Here is a 17,843-nt window from a genome sequence, read left to right on the forward strand (position 1 = left end):
AGCAGAGAGCAAACCGGTTCTGTTGCTTTGAAAGTGGGCCTACCCACTCTTATCAAAATTTTCATTAAATGTTGTACAGATATCTGCTTGAATGTAAACTTGAGGAAGAACATGTTAAGGAAACTATGGTTGCCTGGGCAAAAAAATTTGGTTGCAATGTTGAATTGGCTAAATGGGAAAGACTTTGGACACTCAATCGGAAATGAACAATGGCCACGAACTACAAGGAAATTTTGTAGAAGATGTTCTACACATGGCACCTTTCTCCAGCACCGCTCTCTGAAATGTTTAAAAATTTGGCTCCAAATTGTTGGAAGTGCAAGAAAACACCAGGCATCTTTTTCCATATGTGGTGGACATGCAACGAGGCAAAAAGATATTGGAGAATGGTACAATTATGGCTGGAACAAATGGTGGGAAATCAAATTCTGTTCAAACCAGAAATTTTCCTCCTAGGTATAAAACCAGAGGGGTATAAGAAGGATGCGCTTTATGTAGTTATCCATGTATTGACAGCGGCATAAATAACCCATTGGGGAAAAGGAAGTATCCAATCAGAGTTAGACATAATTAGGAAAATCTTGGCCTGTGCGGAAGCAGATAAGGTTCACTCTAGAATTAAAAAAGAAAGGGGAGTCGGAATATTATGAAGTTCGGAAGAGATTTTATTATTGGTATAAGACAAGGTGACAAGACTGGAACAAACTGTAAACAATGTGATTGGATAGAAGGATAGATAAAGTACTAAGTAGACTGACAGCTAATGGATGAGATTATGTACATATATATGATTGTATGGCCATAATGGCTTCGCTGTGCAACACTATTTTAAATGCAAAAATAAAAATATATTTAAAAAAAGAAAAAGGGGCCCACCCACCGGCCCCTGGGGTTAGACCTCCCTCTATTTCAGCTTCTGAAGCCCAGCTGATTGGGGAGGGAGATTGAATTGCCCCTCCTTCGCTGTTTTCCTTCCTTTCAGAGCAAGTTTCTTTTAAGTGCGCACGGACAATCAGCAAACCGGTAGGAATCCACCAGTGCTCTATGCATCTGTATGGCTTCATTCCAGCCTGATTATTCCTAAGGTTTTCTTTTCAGGTAAAACTTTTCCCACACTCCCCACATTTATAGGGCCTCCTTCCTGCCCCTCCTGGTGCCTCTGTAGTTCAGAAGAATCCACAAATCTATTCTCACCTTCTGGGCATTGATAGGGTCTCTCTCAGGTGTGAAGCCTCTGATGTTTAAACTAGGTGTGACTTTTCATCAAAACATCTCCACATTCTTTTGTCTTCACCTTGTCTTCTCCGTGTTCCTCTTCTAAGAACTCTCAATTTATCATCTAGAGGTAGTCCTCTACTTACGACCACCGTTGAACCCAAAGTTTCTGTTGTCAAGTGTTACGTCCTCGAGGCTATGACACCATTGTCTTGCATTGCTAGCTCCTGGTTGGCTAAGACGCGAGCAGCCAGCTGGCGGGAAAATCCAGCCAATCTATTGGTTAAGCATCTGACAGCTCTGGTATAAAAGGGCTGTCAGCTGTCAAATGTTTTGTTGTTTGCTGGTTCGAGGTTTGCCTTACGTTGAGCTGTATGTTACCATAATCAAAGGTTGTGTTAGCTTCAACCTGCCTTCCCTTAGTTCCTGTCTGCCTCGTTCTCCGTACAGAACCCTGGCGACGAAAATGGGATCAGGTCTGAGGTAAAGGAAAGAAGCAAAGTCACTATTAGAGCTGCCTCAACTTACTGGCGACGAGACATCGCTCCAAGGCTAATTCCTCATGTTCCGTCCTTCTAAGGATGGCTTACATACCAGCATTCACGGCATTCAGCCCGGCCACTGAAATATGGGACACCTACCTCGAGAGGTTTGAGTGCTTCCTGGAGGCAAATGACTTCACTGGTTTCTCTAGTGGCCGTAAAAGAGGCTATTTACGCAGCACCTGTGGCCACGAGAGGTTTGGAACAGCTAGGGCTTTAGCGGCCCCTCCATCCATTCGATGCCTTGGGAGACACTTTTGGCGAAACTTAAAAATCACTACTCCCCAACTCCCACACTGTCAGGGCTGCTTCGCTCGGTAACCAAGAAAGAAACCACTCAACTCCATTTTGCAGAATTAAGAGTACTTTTACTGGTCATGAGTGGATAGTAGCTAGGGAAAGCAGGATCTGAGGCAAAAGCATGCGTAATCATAGATATCAATATGTGACCCGCTCCCCTCCCTTTGGTAACCCTATCCCATAGTCCAAACACACCACAGGTGTTATGTGGGACACATCTTCAAAAATCATCATCAGGTTGATATGCCGGACAGTTAGCCTTGGCGGGAACTCCTCTCCCTGCCACATGCGCAGTAGATGGTGAGAACAACTCCCTTCTTACAGTCACTCCTGCACAGAATACTTCCCTCACCCAAATACCATGCCCCCCCTCCCCGTTTCCATGGCAGCCGAAAAGCAAGCAGCAAAACAGAGGCTGACATCTGTGCATAGCCAGACGTTATGCGTTTAGGCAGAGGACCCAGAGAGAAGGGGAATCCGTGACCGATTATATGGCTTCCCTCAGGACAGTGACCCTACACTGTGGCTTTCCTGTGCTGGATGATGCTCTGTGCGAACAGCTGGTCTGTGGTATCAAAGACCTCAGACTTCAGTGACGTTTGCTGGCGCGAAAAGAACTGAGCCATTAGGCAGCTGAGGATGAAGCCATGGCATACGACACGCCCCAACAGCTCCGTTCCACTTGGCTGGAAACGGCCTGGCAGAACGAACCGTCCGGTCGGCTAAAGAGGCATTGGGCTGCCTGGGGCCAAGGAATTGGCACGACAAACTGCCCCAATACCTCCTGGCGCAGGATACAACCCCGGGCCCTGTCATCAAGCAAAGTCCTGCAGAACGACTTATTTGTCGCCAGCTCCAGAGAACCCTGGACTGGCTGCATAACCCCGGTTATGCAGCAGAAAAAAGCCCCCTCGCAGGCGACACCACATTGGCCTTTAATGTGGGAGACCCCCGTCTACGCCCAAAACTATGGGGCCAAACCAAGGTGGCTTCCCGTACAAATCACGCAACTAACTGGACCCTACTCTTATAGGGTCCAGCCCAATGATGGGCGAATGTGGCGCTGGCACATCAACCAGCTCCGACGGCGAGCCACCAGCACAGCAGATCAACACCCAGGACAGGCCCAACCCTGTGAGTTTTCCCCATTTTACCACCTTTCTTCCCACACTAGTTAAGTGAAACACTGCAGTTGTATAGCTAGTTTCATGGTTGTTAAGTGAATCTGACTTCACCCTTCACTTTGCTTGTCAAAAGGTCGCAAAAGGGGATCAGGTGACCCTGGGACACTGTAACCGTCATAAATGTGAGTCAGTGGTCAAGCATCTGAATTTTGATCACATGACCATAGGGTTGCTGAGACATGGTCATAAGTCACTTTTTTCAGTGCCACTGTAACTTTGAATGGACACTAAATGAACCCTCCTTTTGCTTTTCATCCATTTTCCATTTTCTTTTCAAATACTTAGAATCCAAGGGTTAGAAGGGACCTACCACAGAATAACAGAGGCGCAGGCTTCTAGTCCCACCTTCCCTGCGCAAGGCAGGAGTCCTTATACGGTTCCTGACAATTTCACATTAGATATTAGGTTTCCACGATCTCATCAGATTTTCATTTTCATGACTTAGAATTAATTTGTTTTAAAAATTATAAAAACATTGAACTTAGCAAAGAAAATTTCCAAGGAGGCAATTTTAATGGACAAATTCCAGGAGGCAAGGCGCTCCAATTGGCAAGGAGAAGTATTCTCATGTTACTCACACCTGCAAGGTTTTCCTCGTGTGTGGATTTTTCATGTGCATCTGAAGATCTGATGATCAGATAAAAAACTTTGCCACATTCAGAGCCCTGATACATCACACTTCAAGCATTTAAACTGCATCTTTTGCTATATGGATTAGTGCTTGATTTTTAAGGAACGATTGACAAGAAAATGCTCTCCCATGATCTAAGAGTTTCTAATTTTTCTCCCTTTTATGATCTCTTATATGGCTCCTAAGGGTTGAACAACTATGAAAAACTGTTCTACCATCAGGGCCTATTAGGGCTTTTCCCATGTCATTTTTCTCATGTCTCCCTTTTGAACAAAACATTACCACACTCTGTGCATCTCTATGGCTTCACTCGTGAATGGATCTTTTGATGCCTCCCAAGGTGTTGTTTTTGGGAAAAACATTTCCCACACTCCACACATAGGTATGGCTTCTCCCCCGTGTGGATTCTCAGATGAACCCGAAGCAGTGTTGCTGAGAGAAAACTTTTCCCACACTCCCCACATTTATAGGGCCTCTCTCCTGTGTGCCCCTTCTGATGTCTCCGAAGTTCAGCAGCCTCCACAAATGTTTTCTCACATTCTGAGCATTGATAGGGTCTGTCTTTAGTGTGAAGTCTCTGATGTCGAATTAGGTGTTCCTTCCGAACAAAACTTCTCCCACAGTCTGGGCATTGATAGGGTTTCAGCAGGCATGATTTGGAAGGCTCCTCTCCTTTGTGAATCCACTCATGTTTTCTAAGAGAATCTTTGCGACCAAAAGATTTTTCACACACTGAGCACTTGTGGCATTTCTCACCCGTGTGGGTTTGCCAGTGAATTCTAAGATATGATGAACGACCAAATGCTTTCCCACATTCTAAACATTTGAACTTTTTTTCCCCTCTGTGAACGTTCTCATGCATTCTGAGGCATTGTATTCTACGGAAAAATGTTCCACACTCGATGCACATATAGGGCTTCACACCTGTATGGATACTCTGATGTCGAAAAAGAATTTCTTTAAGAGAAAAACATTTATCACAATCATTACATTTATATACTTTTTCTCCACAGTGCGTTCTTTGGTGTCTCCTAAGTTCAGAAGAACCCACAAATCTTTTCTCACATTCTGGGCATTTATAGGGTCTATCCCCAGTGTGAAGTTTCTGATGTCGAATTAGGCGAGACTTTCTGCCAAAACATCTCCCACAGTCTGGGCATTGATGGGGTCTTTCTCCGGTGTGAACTCTCTGATGTGTGATTAGACGTGATTTATAGCCAAAACATCTCCCACATTCTGGGCACTGAAAGGGTTTTTCCCCAGTGTGAATTCTCTGATGTCGAGTTAGAGTTGACTTTTCACCAAAACATCTCCCACATTCTTGGCATTTGTGGGGTTTTTCCCCAGTGTGAATTCTCTGATGTTTCAGCCGGGATGATTTGCTGGAAAAAGTTTTCCCACATTCTATGCATGTTTTGTTTTCGTCCTTTGTGTGTGTTTTATTATGTTGGTAAAGAGATGAGCTCCGAGTGAAACACTTCCCACATTCTAGGCATTTAGAAGGACTCTGCGCTGTGTGAATTTTCTCATGTCTTCTAAACAATTGTTTATAACGGAAAGATTTCCCACACTCCAGACATTGATAAGGTTTCCCTCCGGTGTGGATTTGCTGATGTTTAAGCAGCTGCGAGGTTTGGGAAAAGCACAGCCCACATTGCACACATTTGCAGGGCTTCTCTTCAGTTGGGCTGTTCTGAGGCCTAGAGAAATTCCGTCTCTCAGGAAATCTTCCCCAGCGCTTCCAGGACTCCTGAGGTCTCTTTCCCTGGTGGATTCGCTGATGGGCTCCAAGGTCCGAGCCTTTAGCAAAACGCTCCCTGCACTCTCCGCATTTGTAAGGCTTCAGTCCTGGGTGGCTCCGGACATGTTTGGCAAAGCTCCACACTCCAGGAAAGGATTTCCCACAAAGGAAACACAGGTGGGATCCGTTCCCCATGTGCAGCTTCCGGTGGATCAAAAGGAGGGACCGGTAAGCAAAGGATTTCCCACAATCGGAGCATTTGGAGAGTCTCCCCTGATTCCTCTGGGGGGACCTTTGGCCAAAGTGTTCCCCCCTCTGCATAGTCTCCAGGGGCTGCTCACTTCCAGGGATTTCTATCGGAGGAAATTCGAACAAGCAGAACTTTGGCCAAAAGGTTGAACGATGGGCAGGAGGAGGGAGGGGCTCTAGCATGAGTCCAAAAGCCGAGAAGATGAAACCTCTGGCCTTGGTGACTGACCCAGATTGGATCCTGCAAGCAGAACTTTGTGCAAAGGTTTTCCTGGTGGCACCTGCAGGATGAAGAAAAAAGAAGTGAAGGAGAGAAGATTTATTTTCTTCAGCTCTCCAAATAGCCCAAGCAATAGCTGGGACACCCCCTATATGAACACTGGTGGGGTCCTCAAAGCCTCTATTCCCCCCACCCACCCCAGAATGAAAGACATGCTGGGATGCCGCCTGTGGAGCTGACCTCCCCTCTGCTTTTCTTAGTATGATGAGAGAGATGGCTGACAGAATCCCTGTTGCCCCTCATTTGCCTGCCTGAACTGGGGATGAACCCTGCCTTTTCCTTTTGCTCGCTTTGGGTGGGGGAGATGATTCTATATGATGGGAGAGAAACTGCAAAGACCCCTCATAGGATTTATATGTTCCAAGTAGAGCTAATTGTGTACAGAGTACAACCCATGTAGGTATTCATAGACCCTGTTCTTTGGGCCAGCACAGATTGATTTGATTTGGTTTATTGCATTTCTATGCCGCCCTATTCCCAGAGGGACTCAGGGCAGCTCACAAACCAAAGTAAGGGTGGGGATACAAACAGGAGGAAAACAACGGACAAACAACTACAACAATTTAAAAACAATCAACAAGCACACAATTCGAGCGGGGACGGGAACTCGTCAGCCCCAGGCCTGTCGGAACAGCCAGGTTTTAAGGGCTTTGCGGAAAGCCTGAAGGGTGGTGAGAGTCCAAATCTCCACGGGGAGCTCGTTCCAGAGGGCCGGAGCAGCCACAGAGAAGGCCCTCCTCCGGGTGGTAGCCAATCGGCATTGGCCGGTAGATGGAATTCGGAGGCGGCCTAGTCTGTGGGATCTAATAGGTCTATTGGAGGTAATTGGCAGCAGGCGGTCTCTCAAGTACCCAGGTCCAATACCATGAAGGGCTTTATAAGTGACGACTAGCACCTTGAAGCGTACCCGGAGACCAATAGGCAGCCAGTGCAGCTCGTGGAGGATAGGTGTTACATGGGTGAACCGAGGTGCACCCACGATCACTCGCGTGACTGCATTCTGGACAAGCTGAAGTCGCCAAATGCTCTTCAAGGGCTGCCCCATGTAGAGCACGTTGCAGTAGTCCAGTCTATAGGTTACAAGGACGCGAGTGACTGTTGTGAGGGCCTCCCGGTTCAGGTAGGGACGCAACTGGTGCACCAGGCGAACCTGGGCAAATGCCCCCCTGGTCACCGCTGACAAGTGGTGTTCAAAAGTCAGCTGTGGGTCCAGGAGGACTCCCAAATTGCGGACCCTGTCTGAGGGGCGTACTGTTTGACCCCCCAGCCTGAGAGATGGAACACTTGGCCAATTAGTAGGAGGGAAACACACCAGCCACTCGGTCTTATCTGGATTGAGTACAAGCTTGTTAGCCCCCATCCAGTCCCTAACAGCCTCGAGGCCCTGGCACATCACGTCAACCGCTTCATTGAGTTGGTACGGGGCGGACAGATACAGCTGCGTATCGTCCGCATACTGGTGGTATTTTATCCCGTGCCGTCAAATGATCTCACCCAGCGGTTTCATGTAGATATTAAACAGGAGGGGGGACAGGACCGAACCCTGCGGTACCCCATACGTCAGGGGCCTAGGAATCGATCTCTGCCCTCCGACCAACACCGACTGCGACGTGTCCGAGAGGTAAGAGGAGAACCACCGTAGAACAGTGCCTCCCACCCCCACCTCCCGCAGTCGCCGCAGAAGGATACCATGGTCGATGGTATCAAAAGCCGCTGAGAGGTCAAGGAGCACTAGGACGGAGGCATAACCTCCATCCCTGGCTCTCCAGAGATCATCGATCAATGCGACCAAAGCGGTTTCCGTGCTGTAGCCAGGCCTAAATCCCGACTGGAAGGGATAAGATAAGTCTATTCTCCAAGCACCAGAAGGCAGGACGGGAAATATTGGATGGAAGCTAACCAAGGAGAGGAGCAAGCTGGAATTAAGGAGAAACTTCCTAACAGGGAGGACAATTAATCAGTGGAGCAACTGGTTTGCAGAGGAGTCTTTTAAGAAAAGAATGGACAGCCACCAGCGTTCCCTCTAAGCCAGTGTTTTTCAACCTTTTTTGTGCAAAGGCACACTTTTTTCATGAAAAAAATCACGAGGCACACCACCATTAGAAAATGTTAAAAAAATTTAACTCTGTGCCTATATTGACTATATATAAAGTAATTCTCTTGAATCCTCCGCGATTGTTGCTATGGGCGCATGCATGGGACATCAGTGACGTCCCTCCGTGCGCTACCTCCCGGCGGTCCCCACGTTTTTAAAGTAAACGCGGGGCCGCAGGGACTTAATAGAGGCATCCCTGTGTCCCGAAAGCAACTTTCAGGACACAGTCCCTCTAATTTTTTTTCAGTGTGAGCAGAAAAGTATAGTGTTTGAGCGGCATATTTTCATGCCTGAGCACCTGACTTTTTTTCACAGATGTCACCAAACAACAACGAAATCAGTATTATTTGAAACTCAAAGTTATGTTTATTCAAGGTACCCGCTTAATTAAAAGTGTTATATAATATCAGTATCACTTAACAACGGTCCTGCTTAGCAACCAAAATGTTGGCTCAGAAACTCTGGCATTGAAGCATGCAAGTCTTAAAGCTGTCAAGTTCCAAGACCTTTTCACCCCTAACCCTTTAGAAAAAAAAATCCCAAGAGTCTTCAAACCTGACAGCTTTAAGCCTTGTGAACTTCAACTCCCAGAATTCCTCCTCATATTTGCTGCCCAGCGCTGCAGCCGAGGTGAAGCCTCCAAAGCTCCCGCAGGCGCCCCCACCCATGGCAGTGGTGGCGGTGCCTCTCCCTCCGCTCGGAGCACCTCAGCTGGGCTCTGGGTTACACCTGCCGCCACCTCCACCTCCACAGTTTTTCAGAAGCCATGAGGCCTTTTTCCCTGCTCCCCCCCCCTCCGCCGCCTTCCTACTAGCTCCCGCGGACAAATGGCTCCTCAAAAGCACGGCGGAGGAGGAAGGGGGAGGGATAACACGGGGGCCAGCTCAGGTGCTCTGCGTGGAGCCTGCACACACAACCGGTGTGCTCCACAAACGTTCCTGCTCATTAGCTCAAAAGGGCCCTCACTGTTTCTCCAGGCAGCCCTCGCCCCTCCGTCCAGCTGAAGGTCGCTCCTGGCCAGGCAGGCTCTCTGCAGCTGCTCAGAGGCTCGCTATCCTCCTCGTAGCACTGTGAAATCCTTGGGTGGCTCCCAGCTCCTCTGCAATACAGCCAGTCCTTGACTTAGCCTCCACGCAGAGCACCTGAGCTGGCCCCCGTGTTATCCCTCCCCCTTCCTCCTCCGCCGTGCTTTTGAGGAGCCATTTGGCCGCGGGAGCTAGTAGAAGGCGGCGGAGGGGGGGGAGCAGGGAAAAAGGCCTCATGGCTTCTGGAGGCGGCGGCAGTGGTAACCCAGAGCCCAGCTGAGGTGCTCCGAGCAGAGGGGGAGACACTGCTGCCGCTGCCATGGGCGGGGGCGCCTGCAGGAGCTTTGGAGGCTTCAACTCGGCTGCAGCATTGGCAGCAAATCCGGCAGTGCTGTTGGAGGAGGAGGAGGCAGCAGCAGCTATTCCCCTCAGCTTCGGGAGCCTGTGGCAGAAATCACTGCGCGCAGTTTGAAACGGCTGCGCGGTGTTTTCTTGCCACGTGCGCAGCTGCGCACCTTAGAGGGAACAGTGGACACAGAGATGTCCCGAGGCAAAAACACCCGGCAGGTGTTTTTCCCACAGTACACCTTACACTATGTCACGGCACACTAGTGTGCCGCGGCACAGTGGTTGAAAAACACTGCTCTAAGCTGCGTACGTCCGCGGCCGCACAGGTAACAAAAAAATACCGCCAGTTCCTGGGAAAACGGGATTCGCTGGTTGTAGCCTGCGTTTCTCTGCACATCCGGGGTTTCTCAGGCATTGCCTCATCTGAAGCCCCGTTCTGGGCTCAGCATTTTTTCTGCAATCCCTTCGTTTGGGGAGAGAGGGAAGCAGCGTGGAATTGGAATGCCTGAGCCAAAGGGGTCCACGGGATCTTGAGACTTGATTTTTGAGCAGTACCAATCCTTTCCACTCTTTCCTTTTCCTTTCTGTCCTTCTTTTAACTTCCTTTCTTTTTCCTTTCCTTTCTCTTTGCCTTTCCTTCTTTTCCATTTCCTTTCCTTTCTTTTTCACTTTCCTTCTTTTCCATTTCCTTTCTCTTTCCCTTTCATTTCTCATTTCCCTTCCTTCTTTTCCTTTTCTTCTTTTCCATTTCCTTTCCCTTTTCCTTTCCTTTCTTCTTTCCTTTTTCCTTTCTCCTTTCCCATTTCCTTTCCTTCTTTTCTATTTCCTTTCCTTTCTCCTTTCCTTCTTTTCCATTTCCTTTTCTTTTTAATTCCTTTTCTTTTTCCTTTCCTTTCTCTTTTCCTTTCCTTTCTTCTTTCCCATTTCCTTTCCTTTTTCCTTTCCTTCTTTTCTATTTCCTTTCCCTTTTCCTTTCCTTTCTCTTTTCCTTTCCTTCTTTTCCTTTTCCTTTCCTTCTTTTCCATTACCTTTTCTTTCTCCTTTCCCTTCTCCTTTCTTTTCTCTTTTCCTTTCCTTTCTTCTTTCCCATTTCCTTTCCTTTTTCCTTTCCTTTTCTATTTTCTTTCTCTTTTCCTTTCCTTTTTCCTTTCTTCTTTCCCATTTCCTTTCCTTCTTTTCTATTTCCTTTCCTTTCTCCTTTCCTTTCCTTTTTCCGTTCCTTCTTTTCCATTTCCTTTTCTTTTTAATTCCTTTTCTTTTTCCTTTCCTTTCTCTTTTCCTTTCCTTTCTTCTTTCCCATTTCCTTTCCTTTTTCCTTTCCTTCTTTTCTATTTCCTTTCCCTTTCCCTTTCCTTTCTCCTTTCCCTTTTCCTTTCCTTTCTCTTTTCCTTTCCTTCTTTTCCTTTTCCTTTCCTTCTTTTCCATTACCTTTTCTTTCTCCTTTCCTTTCTCCTTTCTTTTCTCTTTTCCTTTCCTTCTTTCCCATTTCCTTTTCTTTTTCCTTTCCTTTTCTATTTTCTTTCTCTTTTCCTTTCTCCTTTCCTTTCCTTTTTCCTTTCCTTCTTTTCCATTTCCATTTCCCTTTCCTTTCTCTTTTCCTTTCCTTTCTTCTTTCCTCTTTCCTTTCTCCTTTCCCATTTCCTTTCCCATTTCCTTTCCTTCTTTTCTATTTCCTTTCCTTTTTCCTTTCCTTTCCTTGTTTCCCATTTCCTTTCCCTCCCTCTCCCCTCCCCTCCTTCCTGGGGGTCTGAGGGAGAGGGAGGGGACCCTTTTCCTCCTTGCCCCCTCCCAATATCTGCTCTGATGGCAATTATGGCTAAAAAAAATTCAGGTGCTCAGGCATGAAAATGTGCTGCTCGAACACTATACTTTTCTGCACACACTGAAAAAAAATTAGAGAGAACATTGACAGCCACCGATCTGAAATGGTGTAGGGACTCCTGCTTGAGCAGGGGGCTGGACTAGAAGACCTCCGGGGGTCCCCTGCCGCCCTATTCTGATGGATAAAACCCACCAACAAGGGGCTGCCACATCCCACCCTCCTTTAGAGCAAAACTGGGAAAATAAAGATTTTTTTCAGATTCTACTCAGCTTTCTAGAAACAAACGTAAACAATTAAAACAGTAGATGAAAAGCAAACAATATTTATTCGCTATCATTTAAATAAAGGCAAAAATAAAAGTGCATCTTTTCTCTGTGGGAAAACATTCATCTCAATTCAAAAATTTGAACCTTTTTCTTCTGCTAAACAAAAACCCTTCACCTCCCATTGAAGAGAGAAGGGTGGGTATTTCTTTCGTTCACCCAATAATCCCCACCCCCCTTAAGCCCTTCAAGGAAATGCCCCCTTTCCCTCTGTGGTTCGAGGCTTCCCCCCTTTGCCGAAGAAAAGAGCACAGATGTTTAATAAACTTAGGAAACTGAAGGCAGACATAACCTGTATACAGGAAGTGCACGTTAAAAGGGAACATATTAACTTACGGGAAAACACAAAATGTGGAAAATTATATACAGCATTGGCAGACAAGAAAAAAGGGGGATAGCAACCTACGTAAAAGAAAAAATAAAGTCCAAATTAGCCTACTCCAACGAAGAAGGCAGGATTCTAATGATTGAATTAGAAACAACACAAAAACCGACCTTATTAATAGTGATATATGCACCAAATCAGAAACAAGAGGAATTTTATAGGAAATTGCACAATAAAATGAATGAATTAGATTATGAAAATATTTGCTTAATTGGGGATTATAACGCAATAGTGGATAAAAAATGAACTATGAAAGTTTTTAAAAAAAAGACGAAAAAAACGAATACCTAAATCCTTTTCCGAGAGGGCCACGGAATATAAACTACACAATATTTGGAAGAAATGCACAAAAGAAAAAAAGCAGTATACCTTCTATTCGAACCTGCATCGGTCTTGGTCGAGAATAGATACGGCCTGGACATCATTTGGACTATGTAACCAATAAGAGTAAATTAAAACAAATAAGTGGGCGGATCATAACCCAATAAAATTAAAATGGAAAGGCCAAAAAAGAAGAAAAAGATGGATGATGAATCCTGATATCATAAAAGAAACAGAATACACTCAAATGCTAGGGAAAGAATTAAAATTATTTCTTAGAATGAACAAAAAGGAAGACATCTCAATTCAAAATCTCTGGGATACCATGAAAGCATACATAAGAGGCCTCACGATTGCCTATATAGCAAGAAAAAACAGGGGGGGAAAAGATAAACAAGAACGTATGCAAAAAGAACTTAGTGAAGCCGAATCTGAATTACAGAAAGACCCAAAGAATAAAAAAATTTTAAAAAAAGAGATGATAAAACATAATATTAATTTAATAACCCAAAAATAATTAGCACACGAAAATTTAAGCAGTCAAAAAAAATTGGCTGGCATACAGATTGAATAATGAAAGAGAAAAATAATGATTTATCATCCACAATAATGACAAAGGAAATATTCAACATAAATTGGAAGAAAAGAGGCAAATTATTCAAAAATATTTCACAAAATTATACGAGCAAAATTATAACTAAGATAAAACAATATTTAAACCAAGAAAAGATAAATCCAATCTCGAAAGAACAAAGGTGGGGGGGGGGGGGCGATAAACAGGCCAATAACGACAGCAGAAGTAGAATTAGTCCTGAAAAACCAGAAGAAGACTAAAACCCCAGGACCAGACGGAATCCAGGTGGAGTTATATAAATATAATCAAATAATATTGGAAGAACTAGGATAGGAAATGTTTAATGAAGTTTTAGAAAAGCCAAGATGCTTGAATCATGGACGGGAGCAATATCGTTCATCCCTAAAGAAGCAGCTAACTTACAAGAAATTCAAAACTATAAACCAATTTCACTATTGAATTCCAATTATAAATTATTTGCAGCAATTACGGCAGGAAGAATTAAACAAGTGCTAAATGAATGAATACATTCAGATGAAAATAGATTTTTTACATCACAGAGACATTAAAAATAATACAAGAGTCATCCTAGATATATTAGAATATCATGAGGTGCATCAGGAAAACCAATTGGTTTTGGTTTTTCTTGATGCACAAAAAACATTCGACAACGTAATCTGGAAGTTTATAACAACTCAATTAGATAGGATGAAACTTGAAGAAAAATTTACAAAAATGATAGAAAAACTACATAATACCCAGACAGCCAAAGTTTTGATGAACGGAGACCTAACAGATAAGATTGAAATAAAAAAGGAAGTTAGACAGGGATGCCCCTCTCTCCTTTGCTGTTTATATTAACTTTGGAAATATTGTTAAATGAAATTAGGAAGGACCAGGGAATAAAAGGTTTAAGACTTAAAAATGAAGAATATAACATCCAAGTTTACGCTGATGATTTAGTATTTGTTTTAGAGGATCCATTAGAATCTCGTCTGAAATTTTCAAAAATTAGAAGAATATGGGGAGGTGGCAGGATTAAAAATTAATAAAAGCAAAACAAAAATGAAAACTGAAAATATGACAAAAAAGCAAGAAGAGGAATTGGAATTAGTGACTACAATGCAAACAATTAAGAAAGTGAAATACTTGGGGGTTTGGATGTCAGCAAAGTGTTCTACAATTAAAGATGATAATTATAATAAACTAATGACACAAAGAAAGATTTAAAAAGTTGGAAAAGTATTCAATTATCACTCATAGCCACAGTTAAAAGGAATATTTTACCAAGAATTTTATTTTTGTTGCAAGCCCCACCTCTAAATCCTGGTAAAACTTTCTTCCAGGAATTAAACAATCTAACATCCAGGTTTATCTGGCAAGGCCAAAAAGCGAGGATTAAACTAAAGTCAATGCAAGGTAACAAGGAGAGAGGAGGCTCAGCATTACCAGACTGGGAATTATATGCACAAGCAGTAACACTAACATGCTTGAAGGACTGGATGGAGTTAAAAAATAAAAGAATCTTGACCTTAGAAGGCCACAATCTGCAAGTAGGTTGGCACACGTTCCTATGGGATGGTAAAAACAACACACACAAATACTTTCAAAAACATCTAATTAGAAATGTGTTATTGCAAAACTGGCTCAAAATTTTAAAAAAAACCACTATGTGAAAATCCAGAATTGGCTATCCCCGACAGAAAGGATGTCACACCCAAATTTTACAGATATGAATAAAGTTATAACATGTAGTTATAACTTAATTAATGGACAGGGAAATTTAAAACCAATCGAATTGGTAGAACAAAACATGAAAGCCGACTGGCTAACTTACTTGAAAATTAAAGGTAAACACAAAAACGATACTAAATTATACGACATCCAAATGGAACCACACGAATTAAACAAAATTATTCAAAGTACAGAAAGAAAGATGATAGGGAGAATATATAAATTTCTTCTGAAATATAAAATGGAAGAAGAAATAGTGAAGGAACAAATTCGTAAGAAGGGCACAGAACTTTGGCTACAATATTGAATTAGATAAATGGAGAAAATTGGGGGGAACAAATTTAAAAATGACACTATCGGTTGCATACAAGGAAAACTGGTACAAAATGTTTTACAGATGACACCTACCACCAGCAAGGTTAGCAAAAATCTCAGCAAATATATCACCAAAATGTTGGGAATGTGAAATAGCACATGGAACATATAATCACATATGGTGGATGTGTGAGGAAGCCAAAAAGCATGGGAAAAAATTAAAAAATGGTTAGAATCGATAACAGGACTCAAAATTGATTGGAAACCAGAAGTATTTTTATTAGGAATAATGAGAACCAATTGTCTTTGTATAAAAAAGAAGTCCAGTATTTAATTCTAAACATAATGATAGTGAGGATTGCCTTTGCTCAGAAATGGACAAATAAATTGATACCAAGCGAAGACGAAATAAGAAAGGTTATGGTCTGTGCCGAAATGGACAAATTAAAAAAGAAATTCAGGGAAAAGAAGAGACAGAATATTATCATGTTGAAAGAAATGTCCTTTTGGGTTCAGCTCCAAGTGGGGAAGAAGACACTGGAGACATGGAGGCTGCTTGGAAAGGTGGTTTATTGTTGGACAGGGCCACATGGCTTGAGCCCTAAACAGAAAAGGTGATCACATGCTTCAATGTAGGTGGAGAAGAAGAGACGAAGGCTGAGGAAGGGGCTTGCTAGGCTTTTTATACCCTGTTTAGTCCCACCTCTCTGCTTCCCGTTCCTGTATAAGAAATGTATTCTGATTGGTTGTCAGACTCCCATGGTGCCATGCAGGGGGCTACTCTCTAGGCTGTGATGAGTTCTCAGATGCCTTGTGGTCAGTTGAGTATATTATCATACCTTTCTGTAGCTGCTGGTGAAGTCTTTATTATGTAAAGTGGGCTAGCCTGGCCATCTCAATGGCCCTTTAACTGGGGATGGACAGGAAGCTACAGGCAACTATCCTGTCTTTTAAAACATGTTTCTTTCTTTTCACATCCAGAGAAATATTCTGCCTTTTCGATATTTCCTAGGAGATTTCATTTTTCTGGGAGAGGGCTGGATGATCACTTCCCACAATCAGATATGCGATAATTGGTATAGGTGGAGATAGGAAAGAAACAAAGGTCAATGAAAGAAGCCAACAAAGCCCAAAAATAGAATTTAAGGAGGATTAACATGTACTGTCCATGTGCACTCAAGAGACTTTAAATTTACTACAGGTAATCACTGAATATATCAGATTGATAAGTAAAATAAGAGGGTTAAAAATGGTGAAACTCAAACATATTAGAAGGGGAAATAACATAAGAAGAATTGTACCGATTTGAAATTGCTATAAGAAGGAACATGAAGTTCCAATATATTGAGTAAATGTAGTTTATGTCTAAGTTTTGTTTGTGTGTATTTTGTAAGTTTGAAAATATTTTTTTTAAAAGCAAAGAATATTCATTCTCTACCATTTAAATAAAGGCGAAAGCAAGTGGATCTTTTCTGCGCTGGGAAAATACTCAACTCAATTCAAGCCATTTGAACCCCTTTTCTTCCCCTAAAGAAAAACCCTCCCCCCCATTGAAGAGAGAAGGGCGGGTATTTCTTTCAGCCACCCAATAATCCCCCCCCCTTAAACCCTTGGAGGAGAAGCCCCCTTTCCCTCCGTGGGGTGAGGCTCCCCCACCCCCCTTTGCCCAGAGGCTCCCCGTCCAGCCCCGCATCCACCCGCACCTTCCTCCTGGCACCGATTCGGGGCTACCTTCCTCCTGGCGGAGAGAAGCCCTCCTGGCAGCCCGAGGGAGAGCGGGAGCCCCACCTGCCCGGAGCGGGGCCCAGGAGCAGCCTTGCCGGAGGCCCAGAAGTTGCACAGTCGCCCAAAATGCCGCAAGTGGGGAAAAAGGCAGGAAAACTACCCGAAATTCAGCTCCCATCCAAGGTGGAGGGGGAGACCGAGAGCAGGCTCCTAGAGAGGATCTACGGGCGCTTCCTTTCCCGCCTTTTCCGGTCCCCATTCCTCCCTTGCAGAGTGTGGGAGACGCTCTAGCCCCTCCTTCCTCTCCTCCTCCTTGATCAGCTGCAGTTTCGGGGTCCCGCAAGCGCCGTTTCTCCCTCGGAGGACGCTGGGCGAGAGCCGCCGCTTTCCCAGCCGAGTGGAGTCCAGAGGGGCCCGGAGACTTTCCCTTCCTTCTCCCCCACTCCCTCAGGATTGGGAAGAGTCGGCCGGGAATCCCCGCTCCCTCCTTCCCCCGAAGTTTGGGGTGGACTTGGAGGCGGGACAGGGCGCTGGGATCCCCCATCCGGCACCTGGCAAGGCTGAGACGGTTGGGGAGGATGGGCTCCGTAGTAGAAGCTCGTGGCTTCCGCAGGGACACAGACCGACACTAAACGAGGATTCCCTTCCAGCCCTGGAAGTCAGCCAAGCCCTCCATCCATTCATTGCCCGCCGGCCGGTCTCTCTGCAGCAGAGGCGGCCCCGTCGAGGTGGAAGGAAGGACCCCCCCCTCTTCCTCCTCCCACCAGGTGCAAAGGGCGAAAGTTTAATTCCCTGCCTTTCGTCCCTTCCCAAGGAGCTCCGTCTCCACTCAGGGGCGTCTCTTCCCGGGTGGGTTGTGGGGAAATACGGCATCGAAACTGCAAGTGGATGAGACACGTGGATCAGAGGTTGGATGTGATGCTTTTGCCAATTGTAGAAAATGGGCATCATGCTTCCCTTATTGTGCATCTCTGGGCATCAGGAAAGAACAACCTATGAGCTCTGCTTTCATCGTTGTTTGCCTCGTGTGCCTC

General features: G+C 44.7%; 1 protein-coding gene across 3 annotated transcripts; it reads right to left on the reverse strand.

The window, feature by feature from the left end:
• Window positions 1-2,103: 2,103 nt before the first annotated feature.
• Window positions 2,104-17,029, reverse strand: LOC148047009 (uncharacterized). 3 transcript variants are annotated; one of them, XM_087711174.1, is made up of 2 exons: window positions 16,873-17,029; window positions 2,104-6,143 (listed from the first exon to the last, which is right to left on the reverse strand). In XM_087711174.1, exons 1-2 carry the CDS (start codon window positions 16,985-16,987, stop codon window positions 4,171-4,173), a joined length of 2,088 nt encoding a protein of 695 aa, XP_087567300.1. In that variant the 5' UTR covers window positions 16,988-17,029; the 3' UTR covers window positions 2,104-4,170. The 3 variants fall into 3 exon arrangements, with proteins under 3 accessions (XP_087567300.1, XP_087567299.1, XP_087567301.1); XM_087711173.1 differs by having other exon boundaries at window positions 16,816-17,029; XM_087711175.1 differs by having other exon boundaries at window positions 16,788-17,029.
• Between the last annotated feature and the right edge of the window lie 814 nt (window positions 17,030-17,843).

This window comes from Thamnophis sirtalis, unplaced genomic scaffold (genome assembly GCF_051295495.1).
Source record: "Thamnophis sirtalis isolate CommonGarterSnake01/CBP01778 unplaced genomic scaffold, rThaSir2_p1.2 scaffold_3, whole genome shotgun sequence".
Classification (NCBI taxonomy): domain Eukaryota; kingdom Metazoa; phylum Chordata; class Lepidosauria; order Squamata; family Natricidae; genus Thamnophis; species Thamnophis sirtalis.